General features: G+C 41.7%; 1 protein-coding gene across 1 annotated transcript in view; it reads left to right on the forward strand.

Moving 5' to 3' along the window:
• Positions 1 to 7,979: 7,979 nt before the first annotated feature.
• Positions 7,980 to 27,456, forward strand: part of PLA2G4A (phospholipase A2 group IVA) — an 85,866-nt gene continuing 66,389 nt past the window's right edge. Inside the window, exons 1-3 of the mRNA XM_087733616.1 lie at positions 7,980 to 8,112; positions 25,198 to 25,296; positions 25,462 to 25,602. Of these exons, the coding sequence (XP_087589742.1) occupies positions 25,570 to 25,602 (33 nt within the window). The 5' untranslated portion in view covers positions 7,980 to 8,112; positions 25,198 to 25,296; positions 25,462 to 25,569. The remainder of the gene's footprint in view (positions 8,113 to 25,197; positions 25,297 to 25,461; positions 25,603 to 27,456) is intronic.

Genomic DNA, 27,456 nt, shown 5'->3' on the forward strand with positions numbered 1-27,456 from the left:
GTGTTCAGTTTTTGTAACTGAGAGTGGTAACCAGTGGAACCTCTTGCTGCAGCCTGTGCTATTTAATATATTCATTCAGCAAAAAAAAAGTTTAATAGTGAAGGAACCAGCTTTGCAGCTAACAGAATTATTCCGTGTAGCTAGAACTGCAGTACATATACACAGATGTAGATCCAAATTCAGTATTACTGTTTCGGAGGAGAGCTGGTCATCACTGTGGCTAGCTCAGCAGTCAGCAAAAAGCAAGTAGGAAGTTAAAAATAGTTAGGAAAGAAACAGAAAACAAGCAAAACCCTTGTTACTGTATGAACTCACAGTTAGCCTATGTTTTGAATGGCGCATGTCATTCTACTTGGCCATCTTACGAAGAATATAGAAAACAGAAAATGTAAATGAAAGACCAGTGACTTATGCACCTCAAGAAAAGAACTAAACAAACATAGATTCTTCAGCTTGGAAACGAGGTGACAGACAAAATTACAGGAAATTACTCGCTGTTACAGCACGAAAACTCAGCTTCAGCCAGTAAATGACCAACCTGTAGACAAACAAACAAAAGAAAGTAAGCTTTCTATCGACTCAAATTGTGGAATTTCTAGACATAGGAAGGTACAGAGACTGAAGGTATTCCATCAAAAAGATTACACAGATATGATAAGAGTTATATCCACAGACAGCTATTTAAAAATCATGGTCCTGGTGCAACCCCAAGGGGAGGAAGTGCCTAGTTTGCACATTGCTGTCAGGGAAAGGAGCACGTTACACCCTTTCTGGTTCCTACATTTTTTCCTTAAGTTCCACTACTGGTCACAGTTGAAGACAAGATACTGGGCAAGAAGGAAGGTGGGAAATTGCAGTGAGGACAGCAGATCTTCAGAATAATGAACTCCATACCATTCATGTTGTTAAAATGATTTTTTTTTGTCTATTCCTTCTTTTTGTGACTGATTTTTGTTTAGACCGAGGCAACTTTATTTACTTCTATAATGTAAATGGTACTCCAGGGTATAATTTAATAAAATATTTGGTCCTGTACTCATCTTTTTTAAAATGAATGCTTTTAAGTGGTTCTATTATAAATAAGATCAGCTTAATGTATAATTATTCTAATTTGTTGAAAAGTCACATGATTTTCCTGTCAAGCATGTGGCAAAGAAGCTAGTAATACTGTGTATGAGTTTTATATGATGTAAAAGTACCTTGAAACATCAACTGCTGTGAGATTACTTAAACTGACCTGGTAGCTCACAAACTGGCTATGTGGAGAGTTCAGCTGGCCCTTTGGGTTGCACTGATTCGGGGGGAATCCAAGTGATGTGTCACTTTGTGATAGACATGGCTGTTCACCAGTTCAGGATCCAATGTGAAGTAGAACAGCTCTGCCTGCGGGGAGGGGATCGAGAAGATGGAGCCAGGTCCTTCACAGTGATACATGCCAGGGAGACGTTAGACAATGGGTGTGAGTTGAAGCAAGAGGTGTGCAGAATGGATCTAAAGAGAAACTTTTCCTCCACAATGACAGTCCAGCCACGGCACAGGCTGCCCAGAGAGGTTGTGCCATCTCTGTCCTTGGAGCTTTTCAAGTTCCCACTGGATCAAGCCCTGGGCAACCTGGTCTGACCCCAGAGCTGCCTCTGCTTTGAGCAGGAGGTTGGACTTTCCAGCCAGAGTTATCCTACGATCCTATCATTTTATGAAGTCAGACATTATAGACATAATAGTAGACAATTACAGAGACAAACTGCTTTCTTAATATGAAGGTTTCACCTGATGTGCTGTACTTCAAGCTCTCAGAAGATATTTCAGGATTGCAGGATTGTGTCTGAAACCTGCTGTTATTTTAGCCCTTCATGTTTGTTTCCATAACTGCCATGGGTGACTTGACCACAACCCCAGAAAACCACTGTGTAGGTGGAAGAAGGGACAGAAAGAAGGGGTCTGCCAAGGAATCAGACACCTGGGCAGAATTCCCTTCGGGTGCAAATTTTCCTCATTTGCAGTGGAAAGTCCTCCAGAATGATTAGTTATTTTTTAAGTGACAGGGGAAACGTTTGCATGTGGATGTGAGGGAGTAAGTACAGAGGGAAACTGGCTTAGAGGAAATTTCACTTTTCTGCTGTACTGATATGTCTGATAAATTGTCTTACAGGAGCAAACTGGAAATTAAGAGTGCATTTATTCTGCCAAATGTCAATGATAGGAGGCACTGGATAGCTGCTGCTAGCTGAAAATCCAGCTTTAGGCAGGGACCCAGCTACACTATTTCAGGTTATGCAATTGATAAGCAAATGGCTATTTGTCACTAGAAGCAATCTTAATAGCATTGTAAATCTTCAATTTTTCCCCACTGTGGCGTTATATACAATGGATTAAATTATTTTCACTACAGAGAGATATTTTATCTTGACAAGAGTGAATGTCTCAGGCCTCATGGAGGCCTCAGGAACGTGGAGCAGGAGGTAGTCCTCTGTGGAATAGCTGAGGTTTGTAAGCATGATCAAAGAGTGATTTTTTTCTGATACATTGTGAAGTGTCTGTGTTTAAAAATGACTGGAAGAAAACACTGGCTTTGTGTTAAGCATCTGGCAAAATATCCCTTTTTGTTTACTTAGTTGCTTGTTTGTCCTAATATGCCCAGTCTCACTTTTCCATGGTTTGCCTGAAGTTGTGACTGAGCTTTGACGCTCTTGAGCAGGACACAAAACCGGCCTCTGTAATTTGTCATAGCTTCCCTTAGAAGTCTGCTTCAGAATAGACCTTTGTCTGCTTTGTACTTCACAATGCCATTTTCCACACTCTCTAATTGCCTCACCGCAGTTCATGGCTTGTTTCCACTGTGGACCAGCCTGTCAGGGAGAAAAGCTAAGGAGGCAGCTTGTGGTCTGGGGGCTCTGGCAGATCGAAACATACATACAGCACGTGTTGATCAGTGGAAGGCAGCAGTGATATCTCGCACTGTGGGGTATTGCAGAATGAACAGCAGCAGCAGGTAGTTGTTAGTGGGTTGAAATAATCTGAAATAAACAAAAGCATAACATAAAAGAGAATGGAAGGAGGTTTCTTAACCCATATCATTCAGAGCTTAGTTGATGAGGCACCCCACAAAATCTTACACAGGTGAGGTGAGTAAGGAGCTGCAGTGTGTGGGGAAGAATGAGAGATGGGGGAAGGCATCTGCTAAACTTTTGTCACAAGAAAAAAAATGTCATGAAACCTTACCTGTAATTTTCTTGAAGAAATAGGATTAAGACCAAAAATAACTTTCATAATATTATATGAAATAACAGGAACAGTCATAATGTAAAAGAAAGCTTTTCATTTCTTCTTGCGTCAAAAGAAGGGAAGAGGAATTTTTGCTTGCTAGTTAGTCAGCTCCTTATCAGGAGTCTGCGTTATTTCCTTGGACAGGGAGAAATTGGAGTTTTGCTACTCAGAACTAAGTCAGGGAGCTTTGGCAGAAATACTGGAGTTCCCCTGTTTGTTGGGTTTTGTGTTTATTTTTGCATTTGCTATCTGTAAAGCCACAAAGAAAGAATATAACCAGAGCCATACCCTGGGAATTGTGTTTTGCATAAATTTAAAATGCCAGGATAGAGAGTTGGAGATTAAGTCTCAATTTGCAGATAACCCTTCCTTGGCACAATTCAGGGACAGCTAATCAAGCCTGTCAGCAACATGTGGCTCCACAGAAGTTTGCATGTGGCTGGAGCAGGATTGTACCAGGATGGAGATGCCTGGGAGAAAGCTGAGCAACAAGACATAGCTCATACCTGGGCTGGAGTGGTGGGAGAGGTGCATATGTCTCACCTCTGAGACATATGCACCTTCTGGAAACTCTGCCTCTCCAGCATTCAGCAGTATGTAGTACACATCTTGGACACTTCAAAATAAGAAAATTTGGGGGATTTAGAGCACAGGAAAGGTGGTCATAGCCGTAGCCTTGCCAAATCAATCACCAGTCAAAGGGAAGAAAGTAACTAACTTGCTAAGAGCAATCATATTCATACCTTTTGTCATTTCTACATGTCTCAAGACCATTAGTGAGCTCTTCTGACACATTTTAAAGAGTCCTTTCCTACCAAAAGATGAGTTGATGGTGATCTTCAGACAGTAGTTGACTTGGAAGACAAAGGGACCTGAATAATGACACCATTGTGGTTTTGCTGCATTTTTCTGCTTAATGTTCCCTCAAATAGGCACGATGAGGAAGTGAGTGAAGAGGTTGTCCACATCAAGTAAGTGCTTTCTGAGCTGGCAGTCCTAGGTTTGCTTTCTAAACATAAACTTGCCCTTCTTTGTGACAGCACTTGCAGGACAGCACTTTCCTACCATGCCTTTTTTCCTTAAAAGATGAGACAGAAAACTAGGTTAAAAGTAATGGCCAGAGTTGCTCAGCTCTTGCAGTGCATCATAGCAGGAGACCAGTAAGATGATGGAGAAAATGAGGTTTCTGGCTTGCATTGCTGTGCACCGAGGAGTGGCTTGCTGTCCTCTAGTTGTGGCTACCAGTTTACCACACATTAAGGAACCTTGTTAACAGAATGTGAATGCCACTTATTTACCTCTCACTTGTGGAAGTGTACCCTTTGGTTTTCTGTGCTTTGAGGAGGTCCTAGTTGAGTCATTTAAGCCATTTTTTTCTTTTATCTCTGCTTTTTTTATGGCCACATTTTTCAAAGAAGTGAGTTCCTATTTACACACTAAGTATGTGCAAAGCCCCAGCAAATTCCATCATAAAACTTAAAACTGGGTATTTGGAAAGAGCTTGATGTCAACATCAAAGTGAAACTCAGTCTCATCTTTTGATGTCTCTAGAGAAGAACGGGCTTCTTTGAGATCTGTTGAGAGCACTAGTTATGGGCAAGCAGCAGCTGAGGTTCAAGCCTGTCAGGTTCTCCCACTGACTCACTGTGAAGTCCACAAACGCAGATGGGAAGTATTTATTTGCGTGTTAATGATGCAGCAAATAATACAATACTTCAATTTATAAATATACTTCAGTATATATCAAAATACTTCAATTTTAAATCCTTTAAAGCAAAACAGAAAAAGTGTGGAAGGGAACTTTAAGGTCATCTTAAATCTTCACAAAGGGCAAAAGTCATAGCATTAATAAAAATGACTGTGTTGCCATTAAAAACAACCAAAACCAGACAGCTGCTTCCCTTAATCCCCTGCTTCCCACCTCCCCTTCCTCCAGGAAAGACCATTGCACACAGCCAAAATGCGCATCTTTTAATTTCATACGTGCTAGATGAGAAGCCAGTGGCATAATTTGAATGAGGCATGATGGGGGTTTGGTTCAGACTAAAATCTTTAATAATGCTGAAGTGTGAGGGGAAGCAGTAGCCTGACAGTGAAAAGACTTACAGTGACAAGGACTGACTCCCATGTGTGCATAAGCTCAGCTGCTTTGCATTTGTAAGCCTTAGGGTGGTAAAATACTAACTTGAAAGTCAGGTTCTGCACTGTAGAGACTTTCTTCTCACTGAGCTGAAGGATTTCTATGTGGACCAAGACAAGACACAGAGACCTTGCAGGCAGCCAGCAAGCCCATGTGTGTGTCTCTCAGTGCGGAGCCATGCAGGTACGCTAGGCTGGGCTTAGGCAGTGGAGCCATGGGTATGGGGTACTGACCCCAAATACCTCGTGTCCCTGGTAGTGTACACTGTTGGTATAGAGCTTCTGGATCCAAACTGCCTGTTTACTGATTTACCGTGAAACCAATTTAGCTATCTCTGCATTGAAGTGGGCATAATTTCATTCTGTCAGTCTCCTACTTTGATGCCTTTTTTTGTAATTCAGACCCATGGAAGGGAGAGGAAGCATCACCTGACAGTTTTAAAAAGAGATTGTGGTATGTGTTGTGTTTAATGGACTGAATTGCCATTCCTGTCCATAGCTCTGAGGATTTTGGATGCTTTTTGAGTCCTATAAACCCCTGGTGTGAGGCCCAAAGCATGCTGCTGGGTCACGGACCAGAAGGCTGGTGCTTTCCACCTGCATCGGGAAGCGGTCACAAGCTGAGGTGGCTGCATCAGGTCAGGAGATTCACACCGGTGACAGGCAGGACTCGGGCACTTCAGCCTCCCAGGCACTGCAGAGGACAGTACCGCTGCCCTAATACGCTGGGGACCAGCTGCTGAATAAGGGCTTAGCCACCATGAGCGGCTTTTCCCCTATTCCCACAGCACCCAATGCAGTGCTGCTGCAGGCACTTGGGGAGCAAATACATACAGTATTGAATAACACACATTTATCATAGAATGCTTTGGGATGGAAGGGACCTTTAAAGGTCATCTAGTCCAACCCCCTTGGAATAAGCAGGGACATCTTCACCTAGATCAGGTTGCTCAGAGCCCCATCCAGCCTGGCCTTGAATGTTTCCAAGGATGGGGCATCTACCACCTCTCTGGGCAACCCGTTCCAGTGTTTCACCACCCTCATTGTGAATAATTTTTTCCTTGTGTTCAGCCTAAATCTACCCTCCTTTAGTTTAAAACCATTACCCCTTGTCCTGTCGCAGCAGGCCTTGCTAAAAAGTCTGTCCCCATCTTTCTTGTAGGCCCCCTTTAAGTACTGAAAGGCCGCAATAAGGTCTCCCCGCAGCCTTCTCTTCTGCAGGCTGAACAACCCCAGCTCTTTCAGCCTTTCCTCATAGAAAAGGTGCTCCATCCCTCTGATCATTTTTGTGGCCCTCCTCTGGACCCTCTCCAACAGGTCCATGTCCTTCCTGTGCTGAGGACCCCAGAGCTGGACACAGCACTCCAGGTGGGGTCTCACCAGAGCAGAGTAGAGGGGCAGAATCACCTCCCTTGACCTGCTGGCCACACTTCTTTTGATGCAGCCCAGGATACAGTTGGCTTTCTGGGCTGCAAGCGCACATTGCTGGCTCATGTCCTGCCTTTCATCTATCAGTACCCATAAGTCCTTCTCCGCAGGGCTGCTCTCAATCCCTTCATCCCCCAGCCTCTATTGATATGGGGATTGCCCTGATCCATGTGCAGGACCTTGCACTTGGCCTTGTTGAACCTCATGAGGTTCACACAGGCCCACTTCTCCAGCTTGTCCAGGTCCCTCTGGGTGTCATCCCATCCCTCAGGTGTGTCGACTGCACCACTCAGCTTGGGGTCATCTGCAAACTTGCTGAGGGTGCACTCGATCTCGCTGTCTATGTCATTGATGAAGATATTGAAGAGCACTGGCCCCAGTACAGACCCCTGAGGGACACCACTTGTCACTGTTCTCCATCTGGACATTGAGCGTTGACCACTACCCTTTGGAGGTGACCATCCAGCCCGTTAGCTATCCACCGAACAGTCAGCCCATCAAATCCATATCCTTCCAATTAAGAGAGAAGGATGTTGTGGGGGACTGTGTCAAAGGCCTTACAGAAGTCCAGATAGATGACATCCATAGCTCTTCCCTTGTCCACTGATGCAGTCACTCCGTTTATTCCCACGTGAATATCCACAGATTGTCACTGCAGCAATGAAAGATGTGGATTTCTTTTTAAAGTTATTTTAATGCAAACTTCCATTTAGCTGCCTGTTAGATAAGAATTTTGGTTTTTGGTTTGTTTGTTTGTTTGGTTTTTGGTTTTTTTTTTTTTTTTTTTTTTTTTTTGGTCGCAGTCAGTACCTGGTTGCTTTCTACGGCTTCAACTTAACGCTGCTCCTGAAAAGGCCCCGCGGAGAGCCGGTATCCCCCCCAGCAGGGGCAGCAGCGCCCGTGCCGCCCGCCCGGCAGCTGCCGCCGCTCCTCTCCTCACGGGAGCGCGGGCCGCAGCCATTAGGCGGGCAGGTCGCCCTTAAGGCTGTCTGCTGCTCCTCGAGGCTGCCTTCCCTTCCGCGGAGGCTGACCGCCGCACCCCGCCATCGCCGTGCGAGCTTCCTAAGCGGCCGAAGCTAGAAAACCGTGCCAAAACTCCGCGCTTTCCCCCCACAGCCGCCTCGGCCGGCCGGCGCCTCACGCCTCCTTAAGAGGCGGTGGTCAGCTGACGGCTGGCACCTCCCCGGCCGCGCGGGTGAAAAGTGCCGTATGCCTGCAATGGGGAACGGGATCGTGCGCTAGCCCGGAGGGATGGCCGAGCCCGCGGGACCCCAGGCAACCGTAAGCGCGGTGCCTCCTTCTTACGCGCTCAACAGCGGCTCCTCCGCGGGATGGGAGGGGAGGGCTGACAGGGCAGGGGGTGCGCGACTGCTGTACCCGGCCCCGCGGGCAGGCAGGGTGCGAAGGGCCTGGGCTTAGGCGGTTGAAGCACCCGCCGGGGCGGACGAGAGCGCGGCCGTGAGGAGAGGTGCCCGCCGCCCTCTCCCGCGGCAGGGCAGGCGGCTGGTCGAACCCGCTTCTCTGCGGGACGCCGAGAAGAGCGGCCGGGGTCGGGGGAGCGCCGGGCGGCGCGGAGCGGCGTCTTCCTGCGGGTGCCGCGTCAGGCACCTGCCGCCGCGCTGCCCGCCCGGCCCTGCCTGCGCCCCGTTCCGCGCAGCGCGGTCGTGGCTGCCGAGGAAGGCGCGCTGTCCGCTCGCCTCTTTGGCAGAAACACAGTCGCTGTATGGCGTCCGCCGTCCCCAAGCGCATCCGCGCGTAAAATGAAGCTTTCATGAGGTAAAAGAAAGGCAGCGAGGGGTAAAAAAGCATTTGCGTTGCTCGCTATGTGTGCCAGAGCAGCACAACGTGTGCAGCGAGAGGTACGAGGGCATGCCTGTGGCGATCGTGCAGCAAATGGAAGGAGGGACTGCAAAAGTTACATAAACAGCATTACCCATTATCAGTTCCTGAGTCTTGGGGTGCTAGGTTCATGCTTGACTTCATCCAGTGTCACTGGAACTGATTTTGGCAACTATTACTATGAACTCTGCCATCTCATTTACTTATCCCCACATAGTATGCACGATGAAGCAATCCATTTTGAAATTTAGAGGGAAGTAAAATGATACATCTGTTAAGGAAAAATTTCACAAAATGTCTGCAACAGCAGCTTTTCTTTTGGGTCTGATATGAAAAAAATGTGCATAAGAGGTCCTGTTTGTGACTTATAACAGGCATCTGTTAGCATATATTAGAAGTATGATCACAGACTATAATTCCTTGTTTTCACGGGGCTATATGTTCCTCTTTGGGAACAAACTTGCACACTTTTACTGGTAGAGGTTAATTTGTTGTCCTGGTTGACCTCTGGTCAGTCCTGCTGCATGATTTGGAGAAGCTGCTGGCTCAGTGGTATGACCAGTTCCTGTGCTGGTGGTTGTGCTTCCCCCCCCAGTAGCTCAGTGGTGTGCATTGGTATAAACTCAGTCTCCTTCCCTTGAGCAGCCACTGAAACTGGGTTTGAACTACTGTGCTGGGCTGTGAACTGGAGCTGCTGAGGCTCCAGCATATGTTGGCTGTGTGACTGACCGCTGCAGAGCTGGTCAGAGCTCCTCTGTTGGCACATTGTGTCCTACCTTTGGGGAAAAATCCCTTTGGCCACTTGAACTGTGGAGTATGAAAGTTTCAATTTGGAGGCTTCTTGCAGATGAAGGCATGCAGATTCTGAAACTAGATAAAGATCTAATCCCAAGTGAGGAGCAATGGTGTGGGTAGGAGTTCTAACTGCAGTGGATATTGCTGGCAGGAAGGTGGTCTTCTGCACCTCAGTAGGCTCAGATACTTACTGTATATTAACTATGTAAGTTCATAGGATCAGCTTCTTTGTGGTTACTCAGAGTTGTTCAGTATACTAAGACTTTCAGAGAGAAAACGTGAACCTAAAACTGATGTGCTTATTTTATTTTCTTTCTGTTAGGGGGAAGGTTTTGATTATACAGTGTGGAGTTAAGTGGTCCTCTGCCATTGTTGTCTCTCAAAATCTCCACCTTGTCCCTTTATGACCACCTTTCTGCGCTCCCTTGTTCTGCTATGGCAGGGATACATAACAAAAGAGAAATGAAAACATTTATGCTTGAATCACTTAATTTAATCTCCTCCTGCATGGCCAGTTAATCTGCACTGGAAAAGTTTGACTCTTGGCACCAAGTGCTGTTAATGACTTGTTTTTCTGAGAAGAATTAGACAAAAAAGAAAAAAAAATCCAGTGCTGTTGCTTCACTAAGATTGCATACTTGATTTTGTCTTAACTTCAGTGTGTTTTATTGAACATAGTTATCATAAGGTGCACTTCTTGAATTTTCATGATACTTTGAATAGATTACTTTTGTCAGCTGGCCTAAAATAGCCAGAATGGGAAATGTTTCAGCCAATCTGTTTTTGCCTTAGTGTACTTCAGTGCTTAGCTTTTAGTCATACATAGGGGAAAATGAGTATGGAGTGAGCCCTGACTATTTCCTTCAGAGGTATTCCTGCAAAGCCATTGAGCAGGCTTCACTGCTATTTTGGGTAACCTCTACTCTCTTCCTTGGCATGTTTTCCTGACAATACCAAGGGACTGAATCCAGTGCAATGACTTTCTAGGGGCACATCTCTTCGAATCTGTTTTAATTGACATGCAATATTCAGGTATGTGGCAACTTCTGTGACTTGCATATAGATTGGAAGAGGACAGCATTGGCAGTAGAACTGAAGCCATTCTAGATACTTGGGAACTGTGAATTCAAATTGAATTGAGTTAGGTGACCGGCTTGGACTGGAAAATAACAGGGACAGACTTGCATAGCAGCCAGAGAAGGAGGTGTCTCCTGCTTGTACCCAGAAGTTCAAGCATATGACGACTACAAAATACAAGAAAATACTTAGTTTCCCATGGAAACTTTCTAGAACAACAGGTAGAAGCTTAGAATACAGTATGGCCCATGGTTAGTGTGTGGAGTTGAGAGATGGGAGATTAAGTTCAAATTTATACTTTACCTGATACAAAATACTGATGTGGATCAAAGTCTCCTTATCCTTCAGGACAGTATCCTAACAAGGGGAATGACCTTGAGGGAGCAAAACCGAATTTTTAACTAACTGTTTACTTGACATTCATGGGGAAGCCCACGTTTCAGTGGTTGCTCTGAAGAGAAGTACACATCAAAAATATGTGTGACTTACAGTCTGGATGTGGTTTAACCAATAAAGTCAAGTATTTTCCTACACCTCTGGTTCAGCTGGTGTTTCAGCTCCTAGCTAAAGCCTGGGGGACCAGTCATGAGACACATTTTTAAACTTGAGTTTACAATGGGTCTGTTTTTGTTTCATTTGTCTCTTTCTAAACAGAACCTCCATGTAATTTGTGGAAGGATTTGTCTTTGACTTCATGGGCAGTGGCAGCAGAATTGGCTATCATCTTTCTCAGAGGTGATGAACTCTCTCGTGTGTGTTTGCCATGCCTCAGTGATATAACTGCGTCTTTCTCACTAGCCATAAAAATAAATCCCAGAACCTGTCTTAGTAATGGAAATGATCTCATTGCTGCCCTAGGTTATAATAACGTGATGCAGTAACAGAATACTTTCAAAAGAACTTTCTCTTTTTTTAAAAAAAACAACAAAAAAAAAAAAAAACGCAACAAAAAAGACCCAAACCACCCTGGTATTCAGACTTTCCTGATGGCTTTCATTTACTGTTTACCTCAGAGAAATGATATGAATTTCCTGACTGTACCAGTTTCCAGTAGCCTGTGTGTCAATGTCTGGAGCAGTATTACTCAGCCCGTGGTACAGGGATGGGGAGTGGTCTGTAGGACATGTGAAAGTGGTCCACAAAGCAGGAGCAAACAAAGCACCAAGAAGCCCCCCCAATTTTTTTTTTTTTTTAAACAGGTTGTGGGGAAAGTAAAAGTAACTAATGAACATTTAAACTTCAGCCTAATTTTTTAAAATAGAAAATATTGTGGCAGTACTGCAAGAGAGAATTTGTGGACTTTCCTTAGAAAGATCAAGTAGTTCTTCAGCTTTAAAGTATTGTATGGAATGAGATGATTTCTATAAAAAATAAGATCACAGTGTTGGTGAGGGGAAAAATATCAGACATATATTGATAGATGATGGGGCCATCACTGTACAGATTTTACTCATTTTCTCTGATGTTCATAATGAAATCCATGGGCTGTTGCCAGTGGTAACTCTCAAGCCTGTGTTGGTCCTGTAACAATTGTTGGGTGGGCAGGGGCACAGACACTGGAGTTTTTCTCCCAATACATTTTCTTTTCCCAGAAAGGCAGTTGCTGAGATGACACTTTCCATCTTAGCTCATGATTTAGCTGCATGCTGGGGCTTCCAAGACTGTCAGTGTGTGTAGTTGCGGAAGCTTTTGGGTTCTGGACTGACAAATACAGACATAGTAGAAGTTGCTGTGTGAGTGAGTTGCCCAGACTCTTCAAGTAATCCCTGGAGGAAAAACAGGCACTTCCAGGATAAAATTAACATGATCCTAAAGCAGATATCCAACAGGCCACATAAATTAGGTGCTAGGAGCGCCTCTATCTCTCCACTAGCTAAGCACAGATGCAGACTTTTATACTGTAGGCGTTTGAAGTTAAGTGAGGTGAATGCTGCCTCTGGGATCTGTGTCTCTGAGCACAGTAGTCTCCTGTGCAGACTACACAGCTCTGTTTGCAAGCACTCTTTTTGAGATGCAATCTCCTTTCAAATGAGTGGTAACATTGGTAATGGTGCATCCTAAGGCTGAGTGCAAAGAGTATAGTGATTCTTTTTTCTGCTGATAACAAAATTACTTTGGCAGACACTTACAGGCTTAAGTACTAAATTAAATGTTGTTCATTGCTAATTTTCACCACCTTAGCATGCTGAAAGCATATTTTTTGACATATAAAGTAGGCTGTTCACAAACAGGAATCCTTGTCTCTCCATCATTCCAGCTTCCATTCCTAAATATGCAGATTTAGGAAGGAGACAAAGTGTAGGGTCAAAAGCTTCCACATACACAAATTCAGAACTATACATGATTTGACTCAGTCAGTTCTGTGTTTTTTGTGGTTATCTGATAGTAAAGCCATTGAACTGACTCATCTTTGATATTTATTTAATATTTTCCTTAAAATGATCTCAGCATAAATCAGTAAGACTTTTATTTCTTTTCCTACTGGTATTATCAGCCAGTTATAGCAGTGTTTATATGCCTAGCCAAGATCTGTAGGGATGTACACTTTCATAATAAATTATCCTTTTATATTTACAGTGATTATAAAGTTACATATTTATTTGCACACACACAGAGGTTATAATAAGATCTCTACAAATGTGAATTTATTGTAATAAGTGGCAGTCACAGCCCCCAAGGGATTGCATTGTAGAAGACGTGTGATGAACAAGACTGATAAGTGGAATGTTGGGGCAGATGGAGATGATGGAGTAAGACGCATGGTGAATGCATTTGTATGGGCTGTCTCATCCTTCTGGTCCATTGCATTGGCCAGACTATTTAATAGAAAGATCTGGCTTTTGGAAAGCCTTGTATGTTAAATGTGGGGTTGTTTTTGCAGTTTGTTCCCTGCCCCGCCCCCTGCCCCGCCATTACTCTGTCTGTATCTTCAGGATATAGTCTCTAAATGGGGCTTAACTACTAGAACTGTATTTCTCATGCATTTAACTTACTGCATTGTCAATCAGACACTGAAAATAAATGTCCCCAAGTAGAGGATTCATTTTGGCCTGTTCCAAAACCCATTAACATCAGTGGGAAAACAAACAACATTCATGCGGAGGAGCTCTCACTGTGGCCTGAACCATTACTTTGCATGCTCTGTCAGAAAAATTGTGCCTTTGTACTCAACATGCAAAAGTGTAACTCTATGCAAAATCAGCAGCTGCTGCCTAACGTTGCAGTTCTGTTAGGAAAAAAACCCACAGAACTACAAATAATTTTGGGGAGAAGGTGACTGTGTAGACCCTTGGAATGTAACTCATTAGAGGTTTTCTGGTCTTGTGTACCATCTTTTAAAAATAACCTATAATGGAGAATTGTAAAAGATAATGCACTTTTGAGGCACTTCTGTTCTTAAAAGTTTCATAAATACGGATGCCTGCTTAAATGAACATCTGGAATAATGATGATAACTTGGCATAGGCAATTTCTATAAAATATGAAACTAACCATTCTTATGTTGCTGTTTTGTTTGAATCCTTTTTCCTCCTAATCCAAAAAGAATTGATAATGAGTTTCTAACCGTAGCACTAAGTGCAACACCCCTTTATCTTTTGATGAAGGCATGAATCTGGTAAGTTGTCGCAACCATGGTGTTTTTGGACTGTTGTCTTATGTGGAAAAATACTTTTTCTTCATGTAACCAAAACTCTGCAACTATGAATCAAGGACAGTGCTAGTGAAAAACCTCAAGACAAACAAGAATAGTAACTTGTACAACATCTAACAGGAAGATGGTAGGAAGCAAGTCCTAGCTTTTCTTATATCCAGTTTATTTTTATGAGTTTGTGTGTGTTCAGCAGTGATACTTGAAGACTTTTTTTTTTTTTTTTTTTTTAATTTTAAACCAAGCAGTTTAAGGTTCCTGTAGGAAGTTGGTGATGTCTGTCCTTACAGTAATGAAAACCATTTTTTTTCTAATTGCAAAATCTGCCAACATCTTGTATTTCTCTGGCATTTTCCTCTTTGAATAGCACGTGCTCACACAGACCTTCCTGGTAAGTGACTGATTACATTTAACTATGACAAACTTCCAAGTATTATTTTCCTTTTTATACTTAAATTCCTTTTGCCAGGACTCCCAAATTTATTAATTTAATGAGCTCCTCAACTCTTGTGTGGCCTAGTGAATATAAGTTTAATTTTTATAAGGGTGTTTTTGATATAGAGAAATTTAAATAGCTTCTTCCTAGTCATTAAGTCAAATCTGAAGCAAAATTATGTATAAAAACCTGAAACCATGTCTCGTAGTCTCACCTTAGACATTCTCCCCTCCCAAATCCACAGTGTGGTGAAAAAATGGCCACTATAATTATGGTGAATTTTATTAGGTATTGTTGTCTGAAAAATACTAAGGCATAAGTTTTTTTTGTTTGTTTGATTTTTGGCTTATCTTTTATGTGCTTCTGAGGATTAGCTCTTGTAATTTAGGAGATGAAATAATGCAAGCATGGAAAAAGATGTTTGATATGGCTAAAGCAGAAAGAAAACAGGTTTTGTTGCTTGTAAAACTTTTTTTTCACCAGTGAATGCAAAGAGGATCATATGAACTGAGCTTGGCTTCTCCCTCCAGTTCCTTCTTCTCTTTAAAATTACTATTTTACATAGGTCTGCCTATGATCAGCTGTAACGTTGTATAAACGTTTCTGAAAGAATCTCAGAAAAAACTGACGGTGCTAAGTAGAGCAGAGCAGGACAGTGCTGGCTAACACGCTCCTGTGTGCAGGAGGAGAGCAGTGTCCTATCTGTTCTCTGCATAGTTCAGATGAAGAATTTGACCCTGAATTTTTTGCATGCTAGAGAAGAAGATATGCTTGGTTGTGGGGCAGTCCTGCTTCTTGGTATCACTCGCTATGCATAAATGAAGGGCCAGAGGAAGAACAAGCATTGGGGATGAGGGAGAACAAAATTCATATGCGTGCTCTGAAATGAGTAGTGTGGCAAGGTGAGCATTAATCTCCCCCAGCTGAGAGTGACCTGGCCACATACAGACTGGCTATTTTGAATTAACTTCAGTTTTGAGTATAGATGTGACAAACTCTCCCAAAAAGAGTCTTATTAAAACCGATGTAGTTCTTTAATAGTGGCTTTTTGCTTTGGCAAATCGACATTTTCTGAACAAAAACTCTTGTTGAAAAGTGCTTGCACATCTCCACTGGGTGTTCCTCTGTCCGGTAATATGTATCAGTCATTTTCATTTCAGCACAGAGTGGGCACATCAACTGGTGTTTTAATATGCTGAGAGAGAGTTCGAGTAGGCAAGGGAGGTAGTAAGCCCTCCATGTCTTAAGAAATAGTTAAATTGAAAGCTTAGACGGTTTGGTAAGAGAGTAGTCATAGTTCATCTAAGTTTCGCTGAACTTTCTCTGGCTGACCAATCCTCTATGCCTCAGAGAAGAGTATGAAAGTCCCCCTTATGTCCCTAATTTTGCAAAGCTATTCTAACAAGGGAATATGCAAATTTGGGGTTTCTTCCTGACTTTGCTGTCCGTTTATTTCTTGAGTCATTGTTTGTGGCTCCTTAGTGAATTAGATTGTGTTGCATTCCTGAAGGCCACATTTAAGGTCTGGGTAGCTAGCAGTTACTGCTTTTTTGTTAGTTTTGTGGGTTTTGTTCGCTTTATGTAACCATTGGTGTAGCTAACCTTTTGGAACTGGTAGAATCGGATTACAGTAAGGTTTGACATATCTTCTTGCTTATGATAAATGGAAAAATTTCCAATAATTGTATTAAATCAAAATGTTATTTTCAGTTTTAAGCCATCTCCAAAGCCTTAGTTGGTAATGTTGTGCATCTGTTAATAGTGGCTTAGATCCTTCCCCTCATCCTTTTAGGGTCTGGCTGTGTTGTTAACAGTAGCACTTGAGGTAGATGTCTAAAAATGAAGCAAGCATCACACGATTCAAAGCTTTCTTCCGAAATCTGCAGAGAAATTGTGGTAGAGCTCTTGCAGCAGCTTGGCGTTTTTGCTGTTGTTACTCTTAACTCAGTGGAAATGGTGGGGCATAAAATTCAAGCCATTTTGATGCTGCTACTATAGCCCTGGGAAAAGAGCAGGCGCAGGTACTTGGCTGGAGCACGGATGGCAGAGATCACCAGGGAACAGACAGCACCTCAGAAAAGTCGTGAGAAGCATGGTACAGAAAGAGGAAGCTCCAGAAGGGGCAGAATAACGTGCCACTTCCTTGTGCAGTCGCCAAGCAGGAAGATAGCTTGCTGCTTACCCTCTCGTGCTGGGAGAGGAGGCCTGCGGAGGAGGTGCTACAGTCTTACTTGAATATGTAGAGAAAATCAAAACACCTGAATAAATGCTTTGCTGATGTAAGTTTGGCTTCAAACGCAAGCTGGTAACTCGGGAGCTGTTTTGTAACTGCTCAAATCCGGCACTGATGGCCCCACTGGCTAGAGGCGTGGCTGCATGGGGATAGGCAGGCTTTGCCCCAGGCTGTTTTTGGCTTTGCCTGGAAGCTGCGTGTTAGATACGAGAACATCAACGGTATTGATGCACTTTCTATTGCAAAAGTGTCCCACTGCAGACTTCTCAGGAAAATGGATAGGGCAGTTGGGCTATCCTGCTAGGTCTAGTATTTATTTATTAAATCAGATGATTATAAAATTGTTTATATATGAAAAATGCAAAGAAATCTTTCATAGTGTAAGCTTACCACTTAGTTTCTCCTCTCAAGAATATAATATACGCAGTAGGGATGTTTACATTTGCCTTTGTGTCTATGTGTTTGTGTCTAAAATGTAGGTTTATATTACTTAAACTCCAGCTTGGCAATAACCATAAAATATTTCCATACAAATTCCACTCATATTATTTAAAAGAGGCTGAAAAATCTCACCTTCAGAAGTTTGTTCATGACTACTTTTACTAGAAAGTCCTGACAAATTCCTTGAGTCACTCTAACTACTTTGTCATGCTTTTAATGTTATAATCATATAGACCAAAGGAAGTCCAGCACAATTGTCCCCTTTATTGCAGACAGTGACCAGAGCTTGTATTTTGAGTGAATAGTCCAAAACCAGAACATGAAAGCTGTAATGTTGAGTCACGCTGTACAGACACTATGAGTGTAAGATGACGAAATACACCTTTTGTGTGCAGTCCTTTCTCCATCCCTGCAGTGCCAGCATGACAGTAGCCTGTGTGTGCTGGCTGGCATTACAGTTGGCACTGAAATGCCAGGAAATTCAGAGAAAAAAAAGAGCAGTTTAGATAACTTGCTCTGGATACGAATTGAATTGAAAAATAATTTTAAAAGATATTTAAAGGAAATGTTTGCCTAACTTTCTGCTAAATTTGTTTTATTGTTGACGTGCATTACCTGAACAGAAGCCAGCTGTTAATTTCACCAGCTCCTTGCATTTTTAGCTATTGTTGTGGTTGTTCTTTTGTGTGTAACCGCTGCATAACTATAATGCAGAAGGATTGTCATCTGCAATTGAAGCCTGAGAGCATTGGACAGCTTTGTATGCTTGTCTCTTCCCCAAAAAGTCAGACATAAATACTTAAATAAAATTTATTCTAATATTTTTCCCTGGAGTTTTTTTATTTTAAACCATCCCTATTTTACAGCAGGGAAGCAAAAGAAGGAATGAAGGCATAGATAAGCTAAAGATATGTAAGAACCAAACTGTCATTATTTTAATAAAGTCTTTAAAAGGTGTTGGCCCAGAAATATTTAGAAGTTGGATGACATCCCTGTTGTCACCAAGGGAGAGTGAGGGGTTTGGATTGAGATCTTTGGAGTGTATATCTAGTGCCCTAAAACATTTGGCAACAGTTCTTTCCACAGTACCAATGAGACTTCTTAAAGGGGGTTCCTGGAGGTTTTGGCAGGCAACAGCTCTCGGCCAGCACACTGCTGCACTGTAGAGGAAATGGAAAGTTTTGTCAAAAATCCAGGCAAGAATGGAATGCAGGGGAGTTTTTTTCTTGTCTTCCCTTCACCTAAGTTTTAAAGGAATGTGTTCAACAAACATCTCTGTCCAGTCAGGTGTTGCACTTGAGATGTGTATAATTTAATTTTAGAAGTTAAATTATTTAAGTGTTTTCATTTTTGGCAACACTTTTAAAGCTGCCGCTGGTATTGAGTTTTTATATTTCGGAGAGCCTGGCTTGACATCTCAAACATGCTAGGTAGTTGGGGTACCCGTTATCTTGAAGTATGAGTTTTTGTTCTCTGCTGCCTTAAGTTTGGCTTCCAAAAGTAAGAATACCCTTAAACTTTTTATCTATGACAGTTATTAATTTATTTGTGGAATAATTAAATTCCAAAATCCTAATGTACAGAAATGCTGGGCATTTTTTAATCTTGCCTTTTTTTAATTGCAGTGTGCATGTAACAAATAGCCTGCATAGATGATCTTCTTGAAATGATTTAAATAATAGGTGTACTTGACTAGTGTACTATAATTGTTTTTATGGGGAATATATCGTAAAAAATCTTTTTTCATGCGACTTCCATCAGATTTTCCACATTCTTCTTTGGTCTTTGGCCTTCTTGCTGGAAAAACAAGCTAGCTGGTTCCTACATAAGCTACAGGGAGCCTGACCTATACAGTGGTGATTACTGATCAGCAGCCTGACGTTTTTTGACAAATTTTGAGACTCTGCTGTCTAAACTATCTGTCTTGTGGTTTGGATTTCTGTAGAAAAAAGGCAGTGATCTTGGCCATTTTTAAAGAATGTTCTTGGAGGTCCCTCAGCTGAGGTTTTTTTTTTTTTTTCTCTACACGCAAGGCTGTGTTTTATTGCTAGTGCAATTTCAATTGAAGTAAAATATAAGACATTGGAGAAAAGTTATGTAAAGGCATAAACTCAAGGAACTCTTTCATTCTCAGAATAAATTAATTCCTTACTTTGAATTTACTCAGTCCCACTTTCTTATATTTTTGCAAGTTCCCCGTACAGTAAAATCATGTATGATGTCATGGCTCTTTCTTGTAACCTCTTGCAGACCGTTGCAGTGAGTGTTTCTTGTTAACTCTCCTTTGCGTAAGCAGTATACCATCAAGCCCTGAATCAGTTGCCTCTTCCTTCAGGCCTGTAGTTAGTGTTCATGGTGAAAATACAGTATTTGGCTAGATAGGAAATGTACTGGGAACTTCTATGACTGATGTGAAATAGGTGCAGGTATTCAGGCAGAAACGCTTCCAGCCTCTTGAATATTCCTGTTGGTAAGGTCATTCCTTGCAGAATATAAGATAGGAATTTTTTTTTTCTCTTGGACTAAATCTAGCTTAATTTTATTACGGGAGCAAGTCTCATTTCCCCTGACTCACCAAGTCTTGTGTCCTGGTACAGGAGATTATTATAACATGGAGCTCTTCAGGAGGTGCTAGGCAGCAGTATATAGAGAACTGGCCTGATTATTTTACCACTTCTGTTTTCCTTGCTTTTGGCCTCTAAAGTAGCCTTCAGCACTAGATAAGGTATAAATTTACCTTGCTCAAGACTTCTGTGATGTTTCCAGAGTTTCAGCCCTGCTAGGATATTTTATAGCGCTCTCCTTCCATTGAAAGGAAATCTTAGTTACTCTGTGTCACCTATAGTTTCAGTAATTGCTTTACAGGCTGACAGGTCTTCTTTCAAAAAGATTGATGGTCTTTTCATCTGTTATGTCCTCTTTAGCAGGAAGTCAGATGTGGTTTCCCAATCTTAAAATCTCCTGTCTATGCTGTGTCAACTTCCTTGCCAAACCTCACCCCAGAGCATCCTCCAGAAATGTGGCACAAAGGTCGAGCTTTTTGCTCTTCTGCTCAGAATCCTTCCTTCCACCCATGTTCTCTTAGCATGGGAAGAACAGTCGTTGCACATCAGCCAAGCATATACTTTTTCATTTGTGATGAAAATGGAGTGATGGGTTCTCTACACAGGGTAAGAGGTAAACCTTGTTTCTTGTGTGGGAAGACCTAAATTAAGAAATAACATTACAGTGTTTTTCCAGGATGCTAGGCAAAATCATGTAGAAACAGATTATTTCTGTTATACAATAGCAGGATCAATCTGTAACCAAATAAAATTCTGTAATCTGATTTGATAAAAATGGATGCTGACATTCATACCAAAAGCCTGAGTCAATACTTAGCTTGTTCTGTACCCCTTACTGTTGTCATATTAGGTTGAGCATTAATGACTGTACCGATGAGTCGCACTTATTCACTTATTTTTTTTTAATTGTCCGTGTCTTTAATTTTTAGGAAGAATTGGCCAGCTTGATGTAAACAGTCTCCCTTTTATGATTTTTCTTACTGTCTTGAGGATGTGTTCTGGTGGCGATATTTATACTGTGTTGTGCTTTACTCATTTTCAGAGCTTTTCCGCTCCGTGAGACTAACTGTGGAGTAAGCTCATACTCAGCATGAAATGGGAAAATCTCATTATTCTTCTTGTCCTTTGTCCTCAATATATCCTGTAAAATGGAATTATCTATGGGAATTTACTGGATCAAGACTAAGAATGAAAGCGTTCCAGTAATAATCTCTAACCATGGGTGTGTAACTTCTTTTTGTGGAATTGCTCTGTTATTGTTGGTCTTTGGATACTTTATCCATTTCAGTCTGTCACCTCAAGTGAAAATGAGCTAAGATCACAGAAGAGTCTTGATTTAAACAGTGATCCACTTATCCGCTAATAGCTTGTCACTTTTGATGCCTGGAACTGTGCCTAACAATTAAATGCTCTGGGGCTGACAAAAGTAGAGTTCACTTTTGGGTGTAAGTGAGATTTAGGAACTTAGCAGAAAGCTGTCTCTGTGTAACATGACTAAGCTAAACTACGGCCTACTCAAGAGGCTATGTTTGCTATGATGTTTTGTAAGCTTGGACAATTTGTAAACTTGGACATTTGTCAATAAAACATCAAGAAATATATTGTTAATCACTCTGGCCAGCTTAGTTAATTCTGGTGATACTGTATGAATTGACAGAATTTATGCTTGTGTTGTTGCAGAGGCACTGCATGTGAGGTGCTTTGCTAGTCCTTTAGGAAGAAATGCTATCAGCCCTGGGAACAGCACAGTTCACAGATGATGTAATACCACCAGATAGCAGGGAAACAAAACAATACATGTTAATAACACTAAAGTGTCCTTGAAGATCTGCTTAGAGGTGCTGCTTCCCCTGTAATCTGTCAAGGGCTGGCCTGCCATCAGCTTCAACTCAAGTTCAGTTCTTTGTATGCACTTGTGCTACAGTCCTTAGTTAGTTGATGATTTTTCCATTAGGCTTTGTGGGATGGACAGTGTATAGTGGCAGTGTTAAGTGAGATAATGTTGCGATCACGGCTCTATTTACTGCAAATGTTTGAAGTAAACATTCTTCAAGACTTTCCCTGCGGCTCTTGGTAAGTGTAATAGGTAGCTACTGTTAGTACTGTATTTTGGCTCCTGTGCCACATTGAGACTTTAGATATAGAAATATATTAGTGTGCTTAACCCAAACTCCATTGATAACGTAGTGCAAGCTTGCAAAGGGCGTGCTGTAATTTTATTAGGGTCAAGTAACTCCAATTTGAATTAAATCCACTGTAAACGACGTAAGTATTCGTCACTTATACATATATGTCTGCTACCACTTCAGATGTCCTTCTGGCTTCTGGCAGAGCATGGATACCTGTCCATCTGCCAGCCCCAGGGTGCCGTAGGTATGCTCACGTCTGAAATGGCACTGGATGCCTGTCTTTGGATACATGCCTCAGTTTATCACATCCTGAAAGACAGCAAACCAAGAGCTCCAATTTGGAGTAATACCAGCATGACTAGGGCTGGGATCCATCATGCTGTTGGTTGGAACTGTGTGGAAAATCAGGATATTAGGCTTTGTGTATTACATCAGGGTCTACTTGGTCCCTGGCCCCCTTTTCTCCCTATCCAGAGACTCTGCCTGTGTATCTTTAGCTTGCAGTTTGTGCATGTGTGTTTGTGATACAGTTGTTACTTATGTGATTGCATATTTGTCTGTCTGCATGATCCTTGCCTCATTCAACATGGAGGACAGATGGTGCTCAGGGATTCATTATGGCTCTGTAGTCAGAGAGACTGTTGTTTGCAGGATCGCAAATGTGTTTCCTGCAGATGTTGAAATAAATGGGGCAGGGGGTTATAGGAAAAGAGAGGATGATCTCATGTCTAAGCCACTCATCCAGTTGAATGATGATCCGGAGAACTGGAACTCTGCCTCTAGGACGCTGGACAAATAACTCAAAGCAGGCTGCTTGTCCTAGGCCTAATTCATTTTCTTATTTCCACAGATAGAGCAGTATCTTCAGCTTAGTTTCGTGTATCTTCTCAAAATGAGCGTGGTTACTTGTTGATAGTTGACTGTGCAGTTAGGGGAAATGGTGTATTTTCTGTTTTATGACTTAGAAATTTCCTCGTCATTACAGTGGTTGGATAGCCCTCACTGTTCCCTTTTCTTGATTCCCTTTGAAGTTTGTAACACTTCCTCAAAAACTGATATGGCAGGGCTTGTTTACCAAGGTTCTTCAATGTCCTACTTCAAGTAGGACAGAAAGTAAAATAAACTGGAATGTAACAAACCAGCGATACAATATGCCTATTAACACAATGCTACTTCCCTGCCATCTGCCTGTTTATCCTACTGCTGAATTTGGCTGATAGAATTTTAATAAAAATAAGTCTTTGCAATTATTATTACAGTAGCAGAAATAATGGTGGATTTGTGTGTTAGAGATCTTCCTTTAAGTCCGAAAAGGTACTTGCTTTCTGTGATAAAGATGGCTTGTACCTATTGCCCTGGCATTGAGCTGCCTTGAATGAAAACTATGAACTGAATGTATGTTAGTCTTTCTTATTCAGACTTCCTTAGATAAAAACAAATAAATAAAACCAGGGTAATTTCTCGTCTCAAGCTATTGTTAGGGCTGGCAGGATCAAAGAAGGGATATTGTAATATTCTAGTGATCATAATAAAACAAAATTTTTATGGAAATGCCTGCATATAATTGCTCAAGAGCAAGGGTTTTGGGAGTGACATAAATCATAATTCTTTAGGGTTTATTCTGCCCTTTCAAAATTGGGGATTAGGAATCATTTCCTTGAGACCAAGCCCCTTGCCCTGCCTCTCCTACCTCCCCCTCCCCGGGTGCTTTTTTTCTTTGAACTCTGAAGCTTCTGCTGATGGTTTGGGTCTGACTGTCGTCCAGCTGAATCTGAGAACTGATCTTGTCCAGCAGTTTCTGTGTTTTTTTTTTTTTTTTTAGAGATGCAGAAAGGAATAACCTCTCTTAATATATTTTACTTTGATGGTTGGAAACAATTTTGAAGTTTAAGGCCTCCGGTGGCCCCTGATTTTGGTAGAAATCTTCACAAAGTGTTTGGAAATGTCCTGGTTTCGGCTGGGATAGAGTTAATTTCCTTCCTAGTAGTTGGTATAGTGCTCTGTTTTGGATTTACTGTGAGAATAATGTTGATAACACACTGATGTTTTAGTTGTTGCTAAGTAGTACTTACACTAAATCAAGGACTTTTCAGCTTCTCATGCTGTACTGACTGAGAAGGCTGGAGATGCACAAGAAGCTGGGAGGGGGCACAGCCAGGACAGCTGACCCAAACTGGCGAAAGGGATATGCCATACCATATGATGTCATGCTCAGTATGTAAACTAGGGGAAACCTGGCTGCTCAGGACCTGGCTGGGTATCGGTTGGGAGGTGGTGAGCAACTGCATCGTGTGTCACTTGCTTTATATATTCTATTATTGTTATTATTACTATTTTACTTTATCTCAATTATGAAACTGTTCTTATCTCAACCCATGAGTTTTCTCACTTTTACTCTTCTGATTCTCTCCCCCATCCCACCGGGGTGGGAGTGAGCGAGCAGCTGTGCGGTGCTCAGTTGCCAGCTGGGGTTAAACCATGACAAGGAAACAGTGGCCTATGAAGAACCTGTTTAAATCCTGCCAGCTCGTTTGCAGTTTGCCCATTAAAGCCTTTTGTGGATCTCTGTAGACAGCTGGGGTGGCCAGGGAGGTTATACACAGTTTCAGCTGGAATTCCTTTCCCAGGTTTACAGAGGGCACTATGGCTGCTTGTTTATAGTTAAATAAGCAGCTGCCAAATGAATTCTCCTGTGCTGTTGCTGCAGATTAGATGCTGGAATTGGTTTTCCATTATTGTCTTAGATGTAGCTAGGTGCAACTTTAGGAATTTGCTGTTTGTGGAAAAAGCTTTCAAAATGAAGGTGGTATGAAAAGCTGCATTAAAATGGCTAAAGGGGTCTTTACTATGGAGGGTTGCAATTGTCTGGTGCAAGTTGCTGACAATCGTGCTTGTGCTGTCCAACTGGCTATTCAGTTCTAAAAGTCATGTCCCTCAGTGTGAGTGCAGGACTTATCCTTGTACCTCATCTTGTACAGGGAGGAGGATACAAAGAGGAACTTCACCTCTATCCTGTCCTGACCATGTAAGCATCTTAATATAGAAGCAAAGCATGGGAACCAAGAATTTGTCACTACAGTAAAAAGGCTGTTAACTAAACGTGGATTTCTTTTTTTAACTAGGATTGTAATGCATGGAAGCATATACATTTGAATGTATGTAAAGGTTAAATATAATTGCTCTATTCTTTTTTTTATCTCTAGAGCTGCTAGAACTACTTGGATGACTGGAATTCAAGTTATTTCGTTTATGCTCTTACCCTGAGGTAGAGGAAATAAGCACAAGAAATTTCTCTGGTTCAGGCAAGTAAATATCTCTACCTCCATAGCTTATATGAAATTAAGTTCTTGGTAAACAAATCAATTGTGGGAACCATCCTAAAGTGGAGGAACTCGTTTGCTCTGTTACAAAATACAGTTTTAAAAGAACATAAGAAATTTAATTATATTTTTTTCATTATTTCATAGTTAAAGGATCTGTCATACTGAACTCTGCTTTGAAAAACTGGGAAGCCTCTTCCGTGTAGAATTGAAATAGACATTTGACAGTTGTCTTGAATAAATACTAAGGCAAAAATGTCTGTCATAGATCCTTATCAACACATTGTGGTAAGTAGCTTTGAATCTTCCATGTATGCTGTCTTGTATAATATATACTGTCTTGTATAATGTATCCTATTAGAAGTTACTCTAAATAAGCACACAGCATTAGCATTATCACTAATTCCTTAAAGAAATGGTAAATGTGGTTAGAGCAAATTTCTTCAGAAATTTATTTGAATGAAATTTGAAAGATTCAAGTTAGGTTTTTGAAAATTGGAGTGTAGTTGCTCATGTGTAAGTCAAAATGGAATATGGGCTCCTAACAGCCTCATGGGTATGATGTCGTAGGGTATCGTTCTAAAGGACTTGCCTGTTCAAAGTGTTTCATCAAAATGCCAGTAGTTGACTATTTCATACAAGTTTTTTCACACACTGATTGTCAAACTGAACTGTAGTCTACAAAAGTAACATCATGTGTCTAACTTTCTCCCTTAAAGTACAGGGGTTTTTTTTCGTACAATTCTAGTTACTGAATAACTCCTTTCCCTTTTCATCAGTATGGATAGAGGGATAAGTTGGCAATTTTGGATATTTAGATCTTAATCCAGTGTGTATCAGTGATGTCGATTCAAAGAGAATCTTCAAAATACAGCCTGCAAACTCTAGGTAAAGGTTAGTGAAATGATCTGTGCTGTTCAACAACACACTGCTGCCAGTGCTTCTGCTCCCTCCATCCAGCTGTATTCCAATGTTCCTGCTGCATCCCTTGTACAAGCTCTCAAACGTATCTGATCAGAGTGAGCCAATCAACCTCGCTGATGTGGCAGAAAAATAGTTCAAAAGATTAGTTCTCTGCTGTCAGAGCTGGCCCAAGGGAAGGAGGGTACAACCATGTGAGCACAACCCGTGTAAGTAGAGAAAGAGGGGCAAGGGAAGGAGAAGGGAAATGGGAACAGAACTGCCCTTTGTATGGCAAGCCAGTGGAGTGGCTCAGCAGCTTGTTGAACACTGGCTTTTGGCTGGAATATTCACACATACCTTTGCCTGAGCAACCTTCCAAAGTAAACACTGAAATCACACTTCCCGCTCGAACTGAAATCCTGAAACAAGCTGGGTGTGTTCATATCAAGCACTTTTCGTAACAGTCCCAGAATCTCACAGCAGGAAAAGTGATATGTACTCTCAAAGGTAGTTATCATACACTTGTCATAATGTTGAACTTCTGTGTTGCTAAAAATACAGCGTGTGCTTCCTTGAAACGATTTCTTATCAATTATGTGGTTTCTACCCCACACAGTCACATCCTTTACATGACTTTGCAGCCAGCAGATGTCAAACTTGTGTTTTGCTCACTCTGTAGTTCTGTGAACGCTGCTGCGAAGACAAGTTTCGGGTTGATGGCTGTATTTAACAGTGTTAATGCACTAACTTCTTTCTGCATCAGTGCCCTCTCCTGGATGGAATGCTTGATTTGATTTGTACCTTTATGGGAGAGGTCTCTGAGGCACTCAGTTATGTTTCATTGAATCATTCACATAAAGGATCTTTTTTGATCTCAATATATATACTATAATGAACAAAATGGAGCCTTAGAAGTATACGTAGTTACAGTCCTCTGGCAATGCTGAGCTGCTGGTGTGGGAATGTTGCTAATGCAGGAGAGGACACTTGTTAATGCAAGAGCTGATCCTATAATTGCTTGAAAAGTGAATGGAAATCTTTGAGGCTTCTTAATTTGAAAATTGAAATTGCCTGGGAAGTTTTACTAAAACATAGAACAGTCAAGGGCAGCAGGCTCATATCAATGCAAAAAATATTAATGCAAAGATCTTGAATTTTTTAATGACATCTAGTATTAAAAGACTCAAGAGTTCTGCATTTTCCAAAAGTCCTTCTGTTAACTATTATGTGTTTTCCAAT

The sequence above is a fragment of the Nipponia nippon genome, unplaced genomic scaffold (assembly GCF_047370975.1).
Source record: "Nipponia nippon isolate SJK-2023a ecotype South Korea unplaced genomic scaffold, ASM4737097v1 scaffold_5, whole genome shotgun sequence".
NCBI lineage: Eukaryota > Metazoa > Chordata > Aves > Pelecaniformes > Threskiornithidae > Nipponia > Nipponia nippon.